Raw genomic sequence first — 22,345 nt, 5'->3', positions numbered from 1 at the left:
AGAGTCCTAATGGGAAAGAGATATTTTTCAGGTTACTGGTACCTGTCTTTCTGAGTATTTTTGCCAGATAATGGTCTACAGTGGTGTAAAGATTATATTTGCTAGATGCAATCTAGCGAAGATCTATTTGTGCTTTATCCAGTTTCCTGTCTAGCCGAGTGAAAGTTTAACACTTCTTCTTGTTCTTATTCCTCCAGGATGCCAATTGTCTTATTATGGTCCTCACTTCTTCCTGTGGGGAATCATAGCATGTTGTCAAACGTATCCATTTTTATCATGAGGATGGGTAGTTGTGCCAAGTCAATCAAGAAAATTGAAGAAGCAGGCACAACTTAGTTTTTTTTTTTTCTGCAGGATGATGTGAATGAGTGTTCAGTCATTTTACCCAGCCTTGGGCATGGAAACAGTTTGAGGGATATAGTTCAGTAGGTACTATTAGTTCCTTCAGTTATAAAGTAATATTGGAAGAGAAAGACGTCAAAAGCAGTGGCACAATGGCTGTGATCATGTAAGCCTCATTGCCACGAAATGTCACTGTTGTATTTCTTTCTTGTCTCCTCATTCTTTTAAATAATCATTGCAGTAAGAATCCTGTGTGAAATCCAGGCCCTCCGAACACTGTCCTCAGCACCCTGAATACATTTCTGAAGCAATGGTGTTTATAAGACAAATCATATATATACCTTATTAGTATCCTTGCAGAAATAAGAAATAATTACTACTCATAATACTGAAAATTATGATGTTACTATTGCTTTGTGTACTCTGCTTGGACTTTCTTTATGTGTAAAATCATCTGTGATTGGTAACATTTCAATCCTGACTACTTTCTGTCAAGAAATGAAAGTTATGGAGAAGATGAATTTTGCTTTTAATTTTTTAGTACTTGCTAACAGTATCTGTTGACGAGTAAATTTTAACAAATCTAGCACATCAAAATCAAGAGCAGGAAGTCTTACTTCCTTTCAGAAGGTAGTGTTATACCTAGGGGAAAAAAGACCTTTTCCCACTCTTATTCAGTTACTATCAGTGTTGGTGACTAATGAAATACTTTGGCATCAACAGTTGTCAGTTCTCAAGGCCATATAAGTTACAGAATTTCTGACTTCAGAATGAGACTTGTAAAAGTTTATTTCCGTATAGAAATCCAATAGACACTAACTAACTCAATGAGTTTTCACTTATAATGTTAAAAATGTTATAAAACCTTTTAAGATGTATGATACCGTTCTTAATAGTTCCCTTGTGCAATAAACCCTAGTTTTGTACCCCGCGTTTACAGATTTCTGTTTAAGAGGGTAGATTTTATCTGAAGAATAAGAATGAAAAATACCTAAATGCTTTCCATTTAATCAAATCTGAGTTTACAGTTTAGTCATAATTTGCAAATGGGAACAGAAGTATTAATTTACTGATATTTGTTTTCTTTTAGGATGTAGGTAGGTTTATATTTTATGCTGTGCCTCACTGCCGTGGTATTTTAATATGGCAACGTTTTTCTTATTTCCCATTTCCTCCTTCAGTTTCATAGCAGGAACCCTAAATAGCTGAAGCTATCACGGGTAATATACATTGTTGATACATTCACTCCTAACCTTCCTTTCTAACAGAAGAGATTGGCTTGCTCTAGTCTAATGCAAATCCATAACGTGTCTTACACTTTTTATCGGGGTGTATCTGGAATGCAGTAGCTTATGTCCTCCTTAGGAATAAAGGATGCTATATCAGTTCTTCAGTTGGTAGGAATGAGTGCCTTCACAGTATTCAGTGGAGCTGCCATGATCTACCTTAGCTAGACACATTTCTGCAGGACTTTGTATGTTGCCAATGCTTCTGAAACTACTTGGGTAGCTGCACCTCTCCTTCTTGAGGATGCAATGTTATTTTTAACAGTTGTATTATTACTGGATTTTTTTTAAATTTATCTTTTTAAGGAGAGAACAACCGTGACATGCTGTTTGTAAATGCGTGCTTTCAGAATGCAGTAAATAGGTACATGCATTTTGTATACCTGTTAGTCATGGTCCTGTGAAAGAGATGCAAACTTATGTCCTGGACCAAGAATATTTAAATAAGAGGTAAATATGAAAGCAGGTGACCATTTGTCTATGGTCAATAATAGAGCATCTACTGCACTGTACTGTGTTTTAGTTTGGGTGTTATTTTGAAATTGCTGGGCAGAGGTTCAGGCTTCAACAAGAGCTGCCCAGAATAGCTAAAGGTGAAGTATAGAAATATTAATCACATGGGAAAAAGTAGTATTCAAACAGGGCTGAAAAGGTAATACTTCAAAATGCTCCTCCCTGCTTTGAAATCTGAAAAGCTCAGAATTGTGACAAGCTTAGCATGCAGACTGTATTAGCAAAGCATTTGTTGTAAGGCTATGGCTTTTATTGTGGAACATCACTACTTTCTCCAAAGTCTTGATCACAACCTTTCGGAAAAAAAATCATTACTCTACTCCATTGAAAGCTATTGCTGTTGCCTTTGGGTAGTATTACTGGTAGATTGTCCCCCTTTTCATATTTTAAATTTAAGCATTTAAAGTCATTGTGCTCTCTGATGAACTACTAAGAAAAGCAATATTGCAAAATGCAAATAATCCATTATATCCTGCATCCTAAGATCACTAATGAGAAAGGCGTTGCAGTGTAACTGTACAGTGAAAGTGTCCCTGTGGTTCCTGTCTCTAGCATGAGGTAATTAAAAATACTGTATTTAACAACCCATCCAAAGAAGTATCATCATATGTAATTCTCTGTGGCAAGCTAACGATCTTATAAAGTTTGTTGCCTTTCTAAAGTTATTTCATTCACATAAAATTACTTTTATTACAGATCTAGCTCCCAATAGTCTGATCTTTAACATGAACCACATTATTTCCAGCTTTTATGTGGAACCAGTTTTAAGTAATCTGTAGGCTTAATACAGTCAAACTTATTTTAAACTAACATAAGTGGTAGAGAAAAGTCATTAAGGCATGACCAGTGTTCTGAACAATGGTAATGGTTGTCTTTTGCTTCACAGAATTTCCTTTTTTCTTTTTAAAGTTAAGGCAATTTCAGTTCTTGGGATTTCACGTCAGTTAATTTATCACCTCTTTTCCTTAATTGTGCACTGGTGAGTTTGCTTTGTTACATAAACACCACATTAAGGTTCTTCCCTTTTCTCCTAGGTGGCTGTGCTACAATCCCAGAGTCTGACTTGGAGGAACGAGCAGTTGTACCGGGCTCCACAGCAGTGTTCTCCAGTCATAAGCACACTGCAAAGCAGAAATCCAGCCCTGGTAAGAAAAGAAAAATTACTTTGTTTTGCCCAGAGATACATAGCTTGTCTTTTCAGAGTGCTTGCAGATCTGTAAAACAAATGACATATATTTCAGGATTTGTTAGCGTAATTTTCAGATTTTCTGTTTAATAGTGCAACAGATAGGATTCTGAATTCATTCAGTTACTTGAATTAAGAATAGGTAAATTGCAGAAATCATTCTTTGAATTAAAGAACCTTACAGTTGAGAAGTTTTGTGCCACATAATACTTGAATGAGATTATTTATGATTTTATTCGTAACCCTTTCAAGAGAGGCAAAATGAAACCGAGGTCGTTTTGGTTTAATAAAGGCTTTTTTTTTCTGCAGTATGGTGGTTAGACTTCATGCCAGCTGATGAAAATATAGTCATTACTTATCTTTTGTGGGAAGACTTCCTAGAATTTCAGAAAAATATTATTGGATATAATAAAATTATAATGGCTATAAAATATGCTGCATACGGTGATGACACATTTTCTGGAAAGACTTCATGCTGCCGGGAACTGTGATATAGTGTTAACATATTTTAAAGGCAGTACTGTAAAGTAAGGCATTGCAGTTAATAAAGTGCCTGCTAAGCTCTCAGACTTAAGACTACAGCAATTTCCCAGTCTGTTTACTGAGTTGTAGCTTCTCTTTTTTTTCCCGTTGTTTTCTAATGTATCTTTGTGATTTTCCCTGTAATGTTTGATTTTAAGTGCATTTCAGTGTTGATCATAAACCAGTTATGTTCAATAGAAGTGTCTGTTGAAATCAAGTTAAGAAGAATTGAAAAAAAACCATAGAGGTTGCAGATATCAATATTCAGAAATAGATCATTGGAATCTCCTTATGCATCTGCAGAAAACAGTTAATTATTTGTTTGTAGTGCATCCAACTTCTTGTTTACCTGGCTAATTTTTGCACATAGGTGCAAGATAGGCACGTAATTGAAGCATACAGTTAAATGCAATAGCACGGTTTACCTGAGCAACAGGAGAAAGATACCTTCTGCATCAACGTATGAGGGCTGCTCTGAAAATAACACCTTCTGTTTTATTATGTTGGCCCACAAAACCAGAGGCATATGTTGGTGGTATGGGAGTAGAAATTGAACCTACCCACCAATATCCTGTTACATTTTGTTGCTGTGTGAAAGATGGCAGTAGAGGGGGGGACCAAATGGCATCTGACGTGGAAGCACCTATAAAACAAGTGTGTGTCATTAATTTATCCATGTGGAAAAACATTGTTCCCACTGACATTCGTTGATGCTTGCTTGAACTTTTATGAAGAACAGTCAGTGGACATGAGAACTGTGGTAATGGGTGATGCATTTCAGCAGTGGTGGCAGCGACAGTAGGTGTAGACAGTGACACTGGTGCAGATTTTGACAAGCACTGCACTCAGACTCTCGTTCATGGCTGGCAAAAATGCATAGCTACTTGTGGTGACTGTGTTGAAAAACAGTGTTTTGTAGCTGAGAATTTACTCTGTGGAATAGTATTATTGTGCTTTTTGTTGTATTTCCATGATAATAAATAGGAGACATTAGTTTTGCATCAAATTCCATAGAGTAATTGCCACAGTGTAACTTCAAACTCCAGAATCTGCTCACTAAAATAACCTGACACATCCAATGAAGGCCTAGAGCTCTGACTTTTCCAGAGTGATAATTGCAGTCCACCTGGACTTCGGGTCAAAAGAAGCTGTCTAAGTTGAAATGTGTATTGCTTAACCTTTGTCACATATATTAAGTACTGTCCTGGTAATGGAGAAGTGTATCATCTTCATTATATGGGAGGCAATCCTGATAAAATCCTGACTGAAGGAAACTACACTAAAAAATCAGGAGCATACGGCAGGTATTCCCTCTTCTTTGTCTGATGCTCCATTTTTTTTTCTGATTGAACCTGTGAGGCAGTAATTTAGAGACTGTGTTTCTGTGTTCTTCAGGAGATCGCATTCTGTGTTGAAATAACCTGATTGCTGAAAAAACTATCATGAAAGGAAAAGGGTAGAAATGTGTTAATGATCTCCAGAAACAGCAGCATGTTGACCTGTGTATTCTACTGTGCAGAACTTAGCCTGTGATTTAAGAAAACAAAAAAAAGACTGACTTGCTTCATACAACTGGCTGTTGCTGCTTTGTATCTTTCTGTAAAAGGCAGAATGAAAAATTTGAAAGCTTTAAACAAGTCTTTAGGTTTATAGCCATGTGCTATACCAATGAATTTAATTCATTCACAGCAAGAATGACTGCCATCTGCCTGTTAGTTCTGTGGTATAGAGAGAACCTAGAATATTTGCTACTGAGCTGTCTGGAAATTCTAATTGCTACAAGTGTAAGAGCCAAGGGAGCTACTTAAACCATAAGGTAACACTAGGCATGAAATCACAGCATTGCAGTGTTTCTCTGTGCATGGTATTTTTGGCCTGAGTTCTTTCTCAGACACCAGAGACTGCAGCATGGTGAATATGCTGTGCCCTCAAAGGATATATATACAGAAGATAATATGTATGTATATATATGTGTGTGTGTGTATATATATATGTGCATTTATATATATGACTTCTCATTTCATTTAGCTATGCTCGACCAACAAGAGAAAAAGAAAAAGAGAAAGTAAAATAAAAATTATTTTTCTTGGTAGATCTTTCATTTTCTGAGGGAGGTGGTTATAAGCTGAGAGGTTTTGTTTTCTCCTTGTAGATGGTATTTGTTATTTGTACAAGGGTAGTTCTATTGAAGTGCAAAATTGATGCTGGCCAGGTTTCTGCATTTACCTAATGCACTTCATGGGGCTGTGTCAGTTCAGCTGATATGCTGTTTGTAAACCTGGACACAGTGGTGGAGACGGTGTGCCTGTATCTGCTCAGGTCAGGTTGTCGATGGCAGGACATTCAGTGAGAAGTCTCCTGACTGGGCGCAGAGGCCCTTATGGTGCCTTGAAGCTGAGAGAAGGAGAAGGGAATGGAACGTGGGTGTTGTGAGGACCGGCTGAGGGAACTGGCATTGTTTGGTCTGGAAAAGAGGAGGCTCAGGGGAGACTTCATCACTCTCTACAGCTACACAAAAGGAGGTTGTGGAGAGGTGGAGGTTGGGTTATTCTCCCAGGTAATTAGTGATAGGATGAGAGGTAATGGCTTCAAGATGTGCCAGCAGAGGTTCAGGTTGGATGTGGTGCTCAAACTTGTAGACTACCATCCATCAAACTAGTGAGAAGAGTCGTTATGTACTTGCTCCATCTGGTGCCTGTCCAAATCTTAGCAACACAATTTTGTACAGGTAAAAATCTATTAACACTTATACACAGTGTAGTGAAAAAGAGGAGTAGTGTGGCTGCCTTAGTAGGAACACCTGTATTTCATCATGAGAAAAAAGGATAAACTGTGATTCCTCCCACTGATATGGCGTGCTAGATTACAACGAAACTGAAGCAGTTTTCAGTAGCAATAGAAAAGCAAAACAGAACAAAGTATCTTATCTACTGAAAAGAAACATAATGCTTGAATTACAAATTGCCTCACCAGTAACCCAGCTTGTAGTTAAATAGAAAAGTCCTTTTTGAGGAGGTTGAAACACAGAGGAGAAATGTGTTAAAGAGGAGATGTCCAAAAGAAGAGGAGTCCCAAATTCTGTACCAGACTGAGATCCCTTTCAGTGTATTTACGGTATTACTGCTGTGATGACTGCTTGCATGGACAATTTTTCAGTTAGCCTTGAGATGGCTAACTCCATTAAAGCCAGCAACCTACCTGTGATAGAATGGCATGGAACCCTGGCAGCTGAACTTGCCAAAATTCTAAATAAATACCATTTGGTTTACATTGAATTGGACTCTTGCCGCTAACAAATATCTGATCTTGCTGATCTTTTGCTCTTGAGGTGTGTGTGAGGTAGGTGGTAGTCACTGCGTTATATACTAGTATGCTCTTTGTGCATGTGAGAATTGTAAAAAAAAAAAAAAAAAAAAAAAGCTTTTGAATTTCATGAACAAATGTAGACCTAGGAAAGAGGTCACTAACTTAAGTGTGTTGTGTGAACTATGCAAAGAACTCTAGAAACTAAGACCTGGAAGACCGTGCTGTGCTATGAGGACATATGCCGTAGGGTTGCATCCAGCCGCAGATTTACAAGTTATCTAGTGCAAAATATTACATTAAGACTTTCCACGGACCTGCTTAACATGTCAGTGAAACTTTGGCCTTAGTTGGAATAGCTACTTTGGACAGCAGAAAATGAAGTCTAATACTTATGCTGCAAATCTGTGCAAGGACAGAAGGAATGATTCTAGCCCAATCAGATTAGTTTTAGAAAGGGAATTATTGGTTGTATGGTATTTTCTTTTTTACTACTGAAATAGTTCATGCTAATTTTTTTTTTTCACCAAAATCCAAATATGGTGTGATTCCATACTAAAGAATAAGATGAAGTTTATAATATTTGGAAATGAATGCAATTAGTGCAGTTGTATGAGTAGTTTCTTGCCAGCAACTTTTGCTCTGTGACTACAAAAATGCTTCCATGAACATTCTCCATCCCAGTGAATGAAAAATAATTCTTCTTCCAGCTTACCTCCTCAGGTCACTGGGTCTATGTGAATCACACTTGGAGAGTAACCTTAACATGATAAATCTATTCATGTGAACTTTGATCTTGGTGTTTTGGTTCAAGTGAGGACAGAGTAGCATAGGTTTCATCTTGGGCTGCAGAAACCTGGTAGAGAATTTGAGTGTGATTTGAAGTTCTGAGCCCACTTTGAAGTCTCTGTTGCGACATCATTACTTTTTCCATGAGCTTACAGCTACAATACAATACAATACAGATATACTGACCTCTCTTGCAATCACAAGTACAAATGCAGGGAATGTAGACTCTCATGCAGGTGCTGTTTGTTATACTCTGTTGTCTTCCATTTTCTTCTTTTCAGGTTTTGGTTTTCTTACTAGAGTTGAAGTCTGCTTGAGACTGGTTCGGTTCCAAGAGTGGTTTGGTTTCAAGAAGATTTTTGTTTGTTTGTTTTTATGTTCTAGAAGCTAGCTGTTGAGTAGAATTCTGAACATCTCCATTCTCAAGTTCTTAAATATTTCTGACAGAGTGAGCTTGAAATGTGGTTTGTAGGAAATAACTATAAAGAAAGTCTTGCACATACTAACATTCTACATACTCTCTTTTTGTACAGAATGAACAGCCTTAAAATAACTTTTCTCTAAATAATTAAACTGTTAGATGATGTCAAATGAAATAAGCTTAACTGTATTTATCAGGATATATCCCTTAAAATATGCACTCTAAATTCTTCATATGCTACTGCTGCATGCTAATTACTATGAAAGACTTACCTAGGCTGTTTTTTCTTAACCTATATTCCTATTCAGTATTTTAGATACAAAAGGTCTGTTTGCTCTTTCATAAATAAGAAGTTATATGCCAATATATCATGAGTACCTCCAAGAAACTGTTGGAAAACAAGATGAAAAATTAGTGTGAATCAGAGAATGGTTGGGCTGAAAAATGTATCTTTGCCTTTATTTGTTTGTTTGTTTGTTTGTTTATTTTTGGTGGACCAATAGTGCAGATCACTTTGCAATTGACTTAGTTGCTCAGGATTTTACAACGCTGGGAGACAGATTTGTCAAGTTTCATGTTGTGCAGCTGTAGGAATTTTCACAACATGTAAGACTTGATTTTCCTGGCAGAATTTTTTCGCCATAAGCCAGTAAATTTATCCCGTAAATGATGTATCTAAACAAAGAAAGTCTTAAAGATTTTAAGGAAATACGTGCCTGATTTCACAGAAGTAAGTCAGAATAACGATTGTGTCTTTTTGAGGGAGAACAGAGATGATGGGCTGATGTTTACATATATTGCTTAAGTACAAATATTTCAGAGAAGCTGTTAGTCAGACCAAAGCTTCGGCATTTGCACTCGCTACTGTTCCACCACTGTTTTTAGTTAAATTCTTGGTATTTTTGTGTCATGTAAATTTTTAGATTTCTTGAACATGAAATTTCAAAGTTCTTTGTATGATTATATTTAGTAAATTTATTCTCATAGTTAAATATTGCATCTAAGACCAAAAAACACCCTAGCATTTATAGTTATGTAATGTAATGGATTTTAGCTGTCTAACTTGAAGAAACTGGGTTATTACTTTAGATAAAATACACAGGCAGCTATACAGAAATGATTGTGAACTTGAGCTATAAACTCCAGTAAAATCACATTTCAAACCAAATTTTTAAAACATCCTCCAAAGTTGCACCCAGACATTGAACAGTTGCACATCTTTTCCTACAAGCTTTACTGATTGTATTTTACTTGTTATTTTAGGTTAATTTGTCTACAGAATTGCATGATAATGTTCATGTTGACGTGGTGGGTGCAGTTTAAGAGGATTTTGCAACTTCAGCTTTCTAATCAAAGGTTAACTGTCCTTAATGTGCCTAGATAATTTCAGGAACCATTACATGATTCCAGCCCACAGAGATACTTAGTTACTACAACCTTATGTAAACACTTCTTCTTAGTAAAGAAAATTGAATCCATTTTTATTTGTGGTGTCTAATTACTCATTTAAATTTAGGTATGCATTTAATATTTTCTTGTGAATCATGATTAATATGAGTACACAAGTGTGTGGAACTACAGTCTAAACAGTAACTTATCACAAAATGATATAATGTAAGATAAAGTTTTGTAATAGTTTCATTTATTTGATTATAGAAAGGAATGTTCTTAAACATTTGGATTTGTATGAGCAGTTCAGGAGCTTTGGGATGTAAATTGTTGCCAACCAGCCACTGAGTCTTTTCATCTTTGTTTTATACCTTTCTTATTATTATCTGTTACCTACACAAATGAGCAGAGAGATTTTGTTTTAAAGAATGTTTAAACATGCTATAAAAAACTATAAAAAGAGTAGTTCTATTAAAATTTCTATTTGCTTTAAATTGAACATAAGTATGGAACTAATAACCACAGTAAAATTTCTACATTATTAAGGTACAGGTTGCCTAACTGCTATTATTGCAGTTATCGAATTTACTATACTGGTAGTTGCTTGGATACTGATACTCTTGCCAATAATAGCAAAAGTATTTTCAAATTATGTAGCCAAACTTTTAACTTTTTCAAGTTAGTCAGTATAACAGGACAGAAATCAATCCTAACAGTATTTTATATCAGAATAAGTAGAAGGAGGATGTGTAAATTAAGCTAAATATTATTTTGGAAACAAGTACATGCTCTTTAGATTAGGATTTTGTGCTTATAATGAACTTTGAAAACAATCGGTTCAATGAATTGTTCAGTATCGTTCTCAGTGCAGACTTCTCAGCACTCCATGGCCATAGTTTTGAAGCAATATCATCTGAAGCTTGGCTACCCTATACACATGACAAAAAAAAAAAAGTAGTTAGAACAGGTCTGATTACAGGTGTAGTTTTTGGAAATCACTGCAGGACCAACTAGTGGCATTCATCTTAAGTCAGAAGGAGTTACTGTGTCTCTGACGGCTTGAGTCAGTTTTGAGCATTTTAAAATTTGAGTCGCAACACTGTATTTTGTACTTTAGATAATAGAGAGTCAAGTCTGTACTTGAATCACAAACCAATCTGGCTTAAAGTGCTGAAATCTGTGAGAGCTTCAGGTAAGTGAAAGCCCCTTCAAAACAGCCTTATTAGAAGTCCACTTACTCCTTTCCCACTGATTGTAGAACAGTGAGACTATATTCTTGTCATTTCTGTACAGACATTGTTATCTGAAATGGATTCCAGGAGCCTGCAGCTGGGCCCACCTAATACTTTAAAATTGCTAAGCTAATTGTTTCCACAAGAAAAGGTGCAAAGAAAATCCATGGGCTACAAAAAGCCTATTTTTCTGGAGAGAGTTGAAGAGATTTATGGAGGTTTTCTTTTCCACAGAGTCTGTTTTTCTAAAGAGCAGTACAGCTTAAGAGATTAATGTGAGAATTCCATCATTAAGTCAATACTGACTGAGTGCAATTTCTCCTTTAGTAGGAACTTGTATGTACATCACCTGTGAAATGCAGTATTGCGCACGAGAAAGTAGCAAGTCTTATTTATATTCTCATATTTGTAGTTTTGACTACGAGGGCTGCTATGAAAGCAATGCCTCCCGTTTACTGTGTCTGCCCAGCGTTCCACAGGTGGATGTTGGTGGTATGGCAGAAGGGGCTGTACCTTCCCTCCAATACTCTGTTACATTTTGTTGCTGTGCAACAGATGGCAGCAGAGGGGCAGTCTGACCAAATGGCATCTGACATGGAAGTGTGTACGAAGCGAAGATAGGCCGTTGAATTTCTGCATGTGGAAAAAATGGTACCCATTGACATTCATTGACAGTCGCAGATCTTTTATGGAGACCCAACAGTGGATGTGAGCACAGTGAGGTCGTGGGTGGTGCGTTTTGATAGTGGCAACAGTGACAGTGGTTTACATCCACTGTTGCAGATTTTTCTGAGAGTGACATGCAGGCTTTTCATTGCTGGCAAAAATGCATAGCTAGTGGTAATGACTGTGTCAAAAAACAGCAGTTTTTAGCCGAGAGTTTTCTCTATGAAGCAGTGTTATTGTGCTCTTTGTATCTGTTTTAGTTTCCATGGAAATAAATAGGAGGCATTATTTTCAGAGCATCTTATATGCATATGGTCTTCAATTTCCAGTAATGCCTTTGATCTGGTTAAAAAAATCTCAGTCTCTACTAAACTGTTAGCTATATGAGATGTGTATAATCAAAATATGAAGCCAGTCATTTCCCAATTGATGTTCACGTCTCCTAATATTTTCTCGATGGTCTTTGAGAAATATAAAAACGTCCAAGCTTTTGTGGTTTCTAATGAGGTATTATTTAAAAGGTAAATAATAAAAGGATAGAGAAACATTATTCAAATGCCCACTTAGTATTCCCAGCCAAGAAGGATCTTGTGGCTGCCAGGAATTTTTATTAAATTTGGGTCAGTTGTTCATAGCCCTGGAAAACAATGTTTGCAGGCATAAGAGAATGCAGACACTTCTTGCTTCCACCATCCATCTTCATATAAAAGAGGTGATTGAAAAGATGTTCAATAGCACAAAGCAAAACCAAATACTCCACTTTAAGACTCCTTGTGCTTCTGAAAAGCTCCACTGAAAGTTTGAGGAAATCCTGAAAATTCACTGGCCTCTCTAAGGATTTGTTTGCCTGATGTGGAAACTTGGGATTGGAGTTGTATAGTTTATGTTATATATCTAAACTACACAATAAACTTTACTTCTGTCCTTAAACTTTGAGTTTCATTGCCTTTCTCAGAATTTTGAAGTTAGTACTAACATAATGATTTCACATATCTTATGAGTATTAGTTAAATGCAGAATGAGCCTGTAAAATGGTTTTCCAGGTCTTTTTTTTTCCAGGTTACACAAAATGCCAAGACTCACTTTGTAGCTTGTCAACATTGGCTACCAAAGGGAGATTAGGTCTAGGTCTTTAGGAACTTTTGCTGGAAAAAAAGGCATTGTGGATGAATTAGTGGTTATTTTCCAAAGTATCTTCTTTTAGAAGTAATGTTGGTGTCTCACGCCCCTTTCCCCCCCTCTCAATTCCAAAAGGCAGCCATCCACATTATGAGATAATGGCTTAAATTTTCTTTAGAAAAAGAAAAAAGACTGTTTTTGGTATACGAGATTGCATGAAGTCACCTGAAACTGCTATTATCAGTTCTCCCCCAGGGCTGACTTTGCAACCTCTTTTAGAATAAGAGTTTTGAATGGAAACACTGAATCTTCTAAAGAAATACTGGCATGTCTGAAATGAGGGAGCACATTCCCACATGCTCTTTGTTGGAGATTTTTACTGGAATTGCTAAGAGATTTTTTTGTCATTTTGTGGAAATTATCAGTGCCGTTATTGGCCACTTATGATCATAGAATCACCAAGGTTGGAGAAGACCTTTAAGGTCATCTAATCCAACTGTCCACCTACCACCAATGTTGCCCTCTAAACCATGTCCCTTAGTACAACATCTAAACATTTCTTGAATACCTCCAGGGACAGTGCCACCATCATCTCCCAGGGCAGCCCACTCCAATGCATCACCACTCTTTCTGAGAAGATTTTCCTAATATCCAACCTGAACCTCCCCTAACACAACTTGAGGCCATTCCCTCTCATCCTATCTCTAGTTATCTGGGAGAACAGGTTGACTCCCACCTCTCCACAACCTCCTATCAGGTAGTTGTAGAGAATGTCCTTTGAGCCTCTTCTTCTCCAGACTAAACAATCCCAGTTTCTTCAGCTGCTCCTCATAAAACTTGTGCTCCGGTCACCTCACTAGCTCTATTACCCTTCTCTGGACATGCTCCAGGGCCTCAATGTCTTTCTTGTACTGAGGGGCCCAAAACTGAACACAGTACTCAGATGCAGCCTTACCAGAAGTGAGTATGGGTCTTCTGGGACCTCTCCAGTTGACCAGGAGCACTGATAGATAGTAGAAAGCAGCTTGGTAATCACATCCATCAGTTCCCTCAGCACCTTGGGGTGGATCCTATCTGGCCCCATGGACTTACAACAGTCCAGGTGGAATAGTAGGACTCTGTTTCCATCTGAATCTCCCTGCATATCCCAGCAACTTCTTTGTACTCCCTCTGAGTTTCCCATCCCTTCTTCCAAAGGAGATAGACTCTCTTTCTCCTGGAATCTCAGCAAAAGTCCCATGTTCATCCACGGAGGTCTTCTTTCCCCCTGACTCATCTTACAGCACAGGCAAACTTCCTGCCTGTGCCTTTAAGACTTCTTTCCCAAGGAGTGACTAGCCTTCCTGGACCCCTTTACCTTCAGAACAGATTCCCAAGGGATTCTCCCTACTACTGTCCTGAATATTTCAAAGTCTGCCCTCTGGAAGTCCAGAGTAGCAGTTTTGCTGACCTCACTCCTGACTTCACCAAGAGTAGAGAACTCCACCATTTCCTGGTCACTCTGTCCAAGACATCTCAACCTCCATATTTTCCACCAGTTCTGTTTGTGAACAGCAGGTCTAGCAGGACACGTCCCTGGTAGTCTCTCTTACCAGCTGCATCAGGAATTTGTCTTCCACACACTCTAGAAACCTCCTAGATTGCTTCCTCTGTACTGTATTATATTTCTAGAATATGTTAGGGAAATTGAAGTCCCCCGTAAGAACAAGTGCTGGCAATTGCACAACTTCTTCCAGCTGCTTGTAGAATGCCTCATCTGTCTCTTCATCCTGGTTAGGAAGTCCGTAACAGACTCCCACCAGGACATCAGCCCTGTTGGCCCTCCCCTTGATCCTTACCCATAGAGACTAGACTTTATCATTTCCAGCGCTAAGCTCAACAACATCAAAACACTCTCTAACATAGGGAGCTACACCACTGTCCTTCCTTCCTTGCCTATCCCTTCTAAAGAGCTTATAACCATCCATTGCAACATTTCAGTCATGGGTGCAATCCACCATGTTTCAGTAATGGCAATTAAGTCATAGTTTGCCTGCTGCACGGTGGCTTCTATTTCCTCCTGTTTGTTGCCTGTGATGCATGCGTTGGTGTAGATGCTCTTCAGCTGAGCCATTTGCCTCACCCCCAGCATTGTTCTCCCAGGCTCATCTCTAATGAGCCTCATTTTATCCCCTTCTTTCCTTTATATGTAGTTTAAAGCCCTTTCAACGAGCCCTACCAGCTCCTGGGCTAGAATCTGTTTTCCCCTTTGAGACAGGTGAGACCCATCAGCAGGCACCAAGTAAACCACCCCATGGTCTAAATAGTCAACATTTCTGCAGTGGCACCAGCCTATTAGCTATGTATTTATCAGATGGCTTTTCCTGGTCCTCTCAGTATTCCTCACCATCACTGAAGAGATAGAGGAAAAGACCACTTGTACACCTGCCCCATCAGCTAACCACCCCGATCCCCTGAAGTCCCTTTTGATAGCCCTCAGGCTTCACTCAGTGACTTCATCACTGCTGGCCTGAGCTATCAGTAAATGGTAATAATCAGAGGGTCGAACCAGGCCGGGAATTTTTTCAGTAATGTCCTTGACAAGGGCCCTAGGGAGGCAGCATAATTCCATATGGGAAGGGTCTGGACAATGTATCAGGCCTTCTGTTACCCTCAGAAAGGAGTTGCCTATGATAATTACCCTTCTTTCCTTTTAGGTTGAGGCAGTCTTGAGGTGTGAAGTTGACCACCTCACCCTAGACAATATCATGGGTGGACTTTCCACTGCATGCTCACTTACCTGTCCCTTGAGAGCCAGAACCTTAAACTTATTATTTAGGGGCACCTGGGGAATCAAGGTAGACAGGGAGGGGACTTGCCCACAACACTGAGCTGAGACCTGTTTTTATTCCTCCCCATCTCTTAAGTCCCCTCACTTTGCCTGATGGTAACAGGGCAAGGGCTCCACCACTCTTAGGGGTGTATCACCTCAGTGCCTTTCTCCTGGATATGTTGGGGAGTTACTCCACCAGTCTATCTCCTGCTCGCACTTCCGGGTGCTCCTTAATCTCTCTGCCTCCTCCTTGAGCTCTGCCACCAGGCTGTGCAGATCTTCCACCTGCTCACACCTCACACAGGTGGTATCCCTGTCACCCTCCTGCAGCAGCAACAGGCTCAAGTACTGCCTGCAGCCAGGGTGCTAAACAGCTACATTTCTGGGCAGGCATTCCGTCTGGGTACCCACATTCTTTTTGGCAATACTAATGCTAATACAGGTGATGTACAATGCCAGAGCATATTATCCTAGTTAAATAATATTGTGAATAATACAGAAACATTTCCAGAGTTGATATCAACTTTTTTTTCTCTTGATTATTGGAGTAAAATTTTCCGAATGTTGCTGCACCATTAAGGTTCTGCAGCTCAGAGCTGTTCTACAGAAGCAATTAAATTACCCTAATTATACAGATCGGTGATACTGTGGTGCTAGGGTTGGCAAATCTCAGAAGAGGCTTAAACCACAAATCCTGATAGTCTATCACTGCTCAGGGTTGCACATCAACTCTTGAGCCAGGAAATGTTCTCAATTTAGTATGTTGGAGCAGTAAACATTTCAGTAGTTCTGGCTGTAGCTGTTAAAGCCAGTCACTTGACTTAAGATTTTTATCATACATTTTGCAATTTGTATGTGATAGTGCTAGGAGTTCTTCCACAGTTCTTTTAAATGTTGATGAAACGGGCCCACAGTGTGAACATATGCCTAATTCACAGATGATCACATTCTGCTTTTAATAGAAAGGTCTTCTGGGGCCCCACGTTTATCCCAGTGTGCTGTCAAAGCTCTCGTGGTTGATGGCTTCTCACAAACTCCTTGGTTATTGATTTGCCAGTTATCACCTGCATCTATGAGATGCAATACATGTGACCATGTTGTCCTCAAGGCATGAATGTGTCCTGTACTTCAAACTTCACTGGAGAATTCTAAAGGAAGAAGTTTATGACTCAGTAAATTAGACTATAGTTAATCCAGGTTCTCTGACCCTTTCTGGTCATGGCACACATCTGTTACAATAACAGTATTAAAAATACTAGGCTTTTATAATTGGTGTGAGTTCACTGTAATCCAAGAAAAGATGGGAGAGAGTGATTGTGGATGGCTATTCTTAAAGAATAGCAGTATATTTTGGGACAAAACATTTTATTTTAGGATATATTGCATTATATTCCACAAGATGCCCAAGTAGCAGCAGAACAGAAGCCTTCTTTATTAAAATCAACAATTCCAGCAATGCAGTATTTATTACTTCTGCTGTGGAAGTCCAATTTTTGTCAGCCTTATCAAATATTTATCAACCATCTCTAAGTACATTCTAATTCTAGGTTACTCTTGCATTGTCATACTCCACAGAGTATCCTTGCATTTACTTGTTCACCTGTTCTAAGAATTCCATTCCTGAGGCTGTCATATTCCCCTTGCCAATTTAGTATTAAGCTTACTGCTAAGTTTCCAAAAGTAAGATATGAGGCTCAAGTAAAGGGAATGAAAAACAATCTGTCTGGAATTTTGTAATAGCTACTGGAACATAAGACCAGAAAAACTCTGGGCCTAAATAATGCTAGTGCACTCTGCTGTGCCTTGATTGCATGGGTAAATCAATGCCTATGCTTTAGTGTTGGTAAGCAATATGCCAGTGTATAAGGCTTATCAAGTTTAGGTCTTAAGTAACATGTGGTGAGTGCAAAATAGGTTATATTCACAAACACAGACTATGGTTATGTATTATGGGTGGAAGTAAAAGATCTTCCAAAATGTTCAGCAACACAGGATGTGCTATCTGGAGTGTTGTTACAACTAGGTCTGTTTCCTTTCCTGCCAACCTCAAAACAAATGTGCTGTGCCACTGACTGAGAACACATTTGCTTTTATCAGCAATAGGTTATTTACAGTGCATGCTACTGCACATAATGAGGTGAACCACCAAAGAAACCCTATATTTACTTAACTTGCTATATTTCCTGAATAAGTGGAGTTAAAATTGTTGTGTCACCAGTTAGGCCAGATTTTTTTTTTTATATATATTCAATTTGTAACTTCTATTTAGCAAGACAGCAAAAAACCCCACTATTTAATCAAATCTGAACTCTTAATTTAATTGTCTTTAAAATACCTCTGTAAATGTTGTCCTTGCCTTCATGTTAATAATGAATTTAATGTGTGATTTTATTTATTTTGGATGATAGATTGTTGTAATATATATATATCTGTCTTCATCAAGTCTGTTACCCTGAGTGTCATGGACAGAGTGATGGACCATGGAGCATTGTGCAATACCCTGGCTATGTATCAGAACCCCGAAGACTATGTAAAAATGAAAAGTTAAGCCTGTTTTCTGGAAAGTATCGTTGTCAAAGTGTTGTAACTCAGTTTATTATTTGATCTCTGATCCCATTCAAGAAAATGGTAAAAATACAAAAATATATGCAGTTAGAAAGAGCTTTCCTAGGGCTGTGTTTATCTAGAAATTTTTTTGCTTGTGTAGCTTTATTCTGACACTTTTAATATTCCAGAAATTTTTGTCAGTTTTTTTCACGTGCATGAGTACTAACAACTTGTGGCTTTGAGATTGGCAATCAATAGAGATTTCCTACTGCAAGCACCTGAGCTGTCACACTGCAAGTTGGAAAGAGGAAAACAGGCAAGCTAAGAAAGTAAGGCAGATGAACATAGCACAATTGAATATGAGAAAACTAGAAAGACACGAAATGTTCTACACCTCAGAGGTATTAGTTCTTCATTGTCACAGTCCAGCAAAGTTTTTATTTGTGAAGGAGGATTAAAAGCATATGCAAATGACATTAAGCAAACAGTCACTGCAGCTGTTCCTCAGTGCATATTGCAAAACATGCCTGAAAATTTAACATTTGTATAGCTAGGCTGCTTACAGTAGCTAGGTTCTCTAGCTAACTTAAAACTAAACTGGTAATACCAGAATGAGCTATGGCCTAAATCAAGGCTGTTGCCATCACTTTATCTTCTCCCCAACAACCAAGTGATGGTGGGAAGAAGGGAAGATAAAGCAGAGGCAAAGTCCTTTCTCCATTCACTGGGGCTGGTACTACAGTTTGTATGACCAGGGAGTTGAACTGTTTGAAACTTTGCCCTGTGTGCAGTTAAAGCTGCTTTTTTAGCTTAGTCTTTATTCATTATAGTTAGATCACCAGAAGGAAAGGTTATTATTTTGTGGGGTCAGTGAGTTGTGACTGGGCTTACAGGTGCAAAGCTGCTAGTACTGTCGTGGAGGAGATTGGTGTGTGTATTGTGATATATGGAGAAGAACATGAGTATCCATTTCGGCAGCTGGCCATATATATGAAATTAAGTGTAATATGAAATAGCATTCTAGCTTTTGACTTGATTGCTCCATGAATCATTCACCACACAATTGCAGGAGCATGAAAGCTGGTTCATGAAGAAAGATGGGAACAGAGAAGCCATGACTGCCCAGTTTGCGTTCACTTACGCTGCCATGTGCCTTGCAACCAGAATAGCTGAAGTATATTCAGAACCCTTACAGGAGCACTGAGGAAAGAACCCAGAACAGTATTCAAATTTTATAAATTGTGTGCTATGCTGTATTAAGTGGAACTGTAAAGTTACTCTCAGAACTGTTGCATAATAAGCCATTGCTGGAAAAACTAGTTTATTTTTATGCCACCATGGATGGTGGTTTGTGTATAATGGGGAGCCTCTTCATTCTTGTGTTCAGTGCATTGTGCCAGAACTCATTTGTGTTCTTTCCTGGCAATTTTCTCACAGCTCTGAAATTGTGGACACAGGACCTAATCCAAAAATGTTGTTAAGCACATGCACTGCTAAGTCTATGTAGTCTCACTGAACTCACAAGGGAGAGCAGTAGGCAAAGTGAAAACACCCTCCAGTCTCTCTATATCAACTGCATTTGGTCTTTCTCTCTGTAGAGTTGGTTGTAAGCCTGAAAGAAATGTCATATTAGGACAGCTGCTTCTCCTATTCTCGTTAGCAATTTGTTGATTTCATCAAATGGAGAATAGGTCAAGGCTCCATCATGAACATGAAGCTAAGCCAACATATAAATACCCTTGAGCAGCAGTTTTAACATTTTAGGATATTTATAGCCAACAGCTAAACTTTAGTATAATAAACTGTTCATGGGCTGTATTAGTTCATTTTCCCTAAAATACAGTTTTTATTCTGGCTGAATTCCAGACATCTGAGCATGGACTAGAAATCAATCTGGAGTGGTCTAAAATTAAATTACCATTCGTTCTTTTCTTTTCCCTTTGTTGAAAGGATTTTTCAGAAGAACTTTCTGATAGTCGAAGTAATGCAATAAATGTAACTAAACTAAGAAAATAAAAATATTCAAGAACACAATAACCCCTATTAAATTTCATTCAATTTCTGAGAATTATACACTGACTTAAAGTAGTGTGTCACATCAAGTATTTCAAAATTTATTTTTTGGATGCTCATTATTTGATATTTATAACAATTACCTATATCTTGCACTTCAATGCACAGGCGCACTAGAAAACATACACCATTTAGCCAAAACTGATTTATTTTTCCAGTAACTGCATCCAGCTGTCCATTGGTAACCCACAAGATCTATATTTCAGATTTGCTTTTTTTTTTTTTTTTTTTTTTTTTTTCTGTTGATTATCTTTGTTTTGGATTGATTCCCCTTCTGCTCCCTGTTTCTTCTTTCATTCTCTAATCTTGGTGTCCTGTTTTTCTTTCTGGTGATTAATAAATAATTTTCAGTGCATGGCTTGTACTGCTTGATAGAGATACAGAATACATTTATGGTTATTTACAGTTACGAAGTCAGAGGTGATTGGGAGTGCTGCATATCCTGTCTAGATATCAGGGCCACTTTGCGTATTCTGTTCTGTGACTTTGTAGGCTGAAGTTCATTATGTAATAGAATGTTTACAAATTTAAATGAACAATCATATATAGCATTTAAGTTGCTGTGTTACTCATGGAGAAGTCATTAAATTAAATGCAAGATTTAATTAATTTGGAGAATGATTAGAGAGTGTTTTCCCCAAACTGAATTTTGCCTTATCCATATTTACAACTCATTTGTTTCTTCTTGCAAATTCAGATTCATTTCTATGAGACTTAAGGTGAACATCTGCCCAAGTCCATTCCCTCCCGAACTGAGCAGTGCCTGTCAGTTACTAATGCCAAGAAGAGCAGTTATCTGCCAATTAGCATCACTGAACTTGCTCCCAAAAGAACAAATGAGCACTAATTGTTGATACAGGTAGGAGTTTGCACGCAGGAAGCCATGAATTGGGCAATATGGACATCAGCTAAAGCTGTTCTAGAAGCACTCCTCGGGTTTGTGCATGAGGTTGATTTGCTCCCTACAGTCAGATTTTAGAGGGTCATTTACAGAATTACAGAACAGAAGCAATAACATTAGCTAATGCTATTGTTAACAAATAACCAAAACGTAGCCAACTGAAATGTTAAGTATATATGCTGCTGGCAGTCTAGAGAATTTGGCAGCGTGCTCAGACTTATTTCTGCAAACGAGTGAGAATATACTTGTGGAAAGACAGACAAAAATTAATTAAAAAAAAATAATACAGGATAAATATTCTCTGATTCTCAAAGCCTTCCACCTAAATTGCTGTATTTCAAACACAGATTTTTATTTTTTTGCCAATACTTATTTGACCTCTGGATTATCTGTGGCTTCACTCCTAAACTTTTTATTCCTCCATGTTTTTCCTACCGATTGGCCTGTAGTTCTGGGAGATACAACCATAACATATTTCCTCTTTCTTCTTCTCCTCCTTCCTCTTCTTCTTTTTTATTTTTGAAAAGCAATATGAGTGCACCTATTTGTAATTTCTTCTCTGCTAGCTCTTGGAAGTACTCAGTTTCTGTGTCAGATTAGTGAATAGTGAAGGGGGTTTTCCTCTTGCATTCTTTTCCCTTAATCCTAAACTGTGAAATATTCAACTAACCCTCTGAAAGTGAGAGTTTCAAGAGTGTTCATCATTGTCAGTTACCACAGAAAAATGGAGGTTGTTTGAATTCTTGAGATGTACATTTGAGATCCGTGGACTGATTTTACTACATATACATTATTGCCAGTGCAGAACCACGGTGGTGTGCTTTGTTCTTAAATAGAACAAAGAAAACCTCTGTTTTTACAGCAGACAGGATGGGTTTTAAAATCTGCGATGTCCATTAAGTAATGCATGCTGCCTGATTTTTGCCATAAGTAACAGTTTCAAGGGAGACTGTTCTTGGCAGGCACTGCTCGAAGTGGAATTAGCAGGCTCATGATGAGAGAGATCCCAAGGGACCTGCTGTCTTTACAGGTATGTAAAGTACCCCACAACATTTTCTTCAGGAGTCGCTGGTTGGACAAGATATACTGCTGTGTTTTGTGCATCATCAGAGAAAAAAATCTGTCTGATATTCATTTCTGTTCCATTTGCCCAGTGATACCTGACACCTCTTTCCACCTGCCATCCCGGCAGAATCTGGAGGCAGTATTTTTAGACTTCTTCCAGCACGAGGCAGTTTGTCTCC

The 22,345-nt window shown here is 38.2% G+C and overlaps 1 protein-coding gene across 18 annotated transcripts in view; it reads left to right on the top strand.

Annotated features, from left to right (window-relative positions):
* Positions 1–22,345, top strand: part of BBS9 (Bardet-Biedl syndrome 9) — a 304,545-nt gene that overhangs the window by 169,980 nt on the left and 112,220 nt on the right. For all 18 annotated transcript variants that reach the window (XR_005855929.2, XR_005855930.2, XR_005855928.2 and 15 more), the window contains one exon: positions 3,176–3,286. Coding sequence is in view for 14 of the 18 variants with exons in the window: in XM_040690175.2 (XP_040546109.1) it covers positions 3,176–3,286 (111 nt within the window). In the remaining 4 variants the exon portion in view is untranslated. Of the gene's footprint in view, positions 1–3,175; positions 3,287–22,345 lie in introns of those variants that run through there.

Source organism: Gallus gallus, chromosome 2 (assembly GCF_016699485.2).
Source record: "Gallus gallus isolate bGalGal1 chromosome 2, bGalGal1.mat.broiler.GRCg7b, whole genome shotgun sequence".
In the NCBI taxonomy this organism is placed as follows: Eukaryota; Metazoa; Chordata; class Aves; order Galliformes; family Phasianidae; genus Gallus; species Gallus gallus.
Note: the sequence above shows the minus strand (reverse complement) of the source record. Positions and strands in the feature narration are given on the sequence as shown.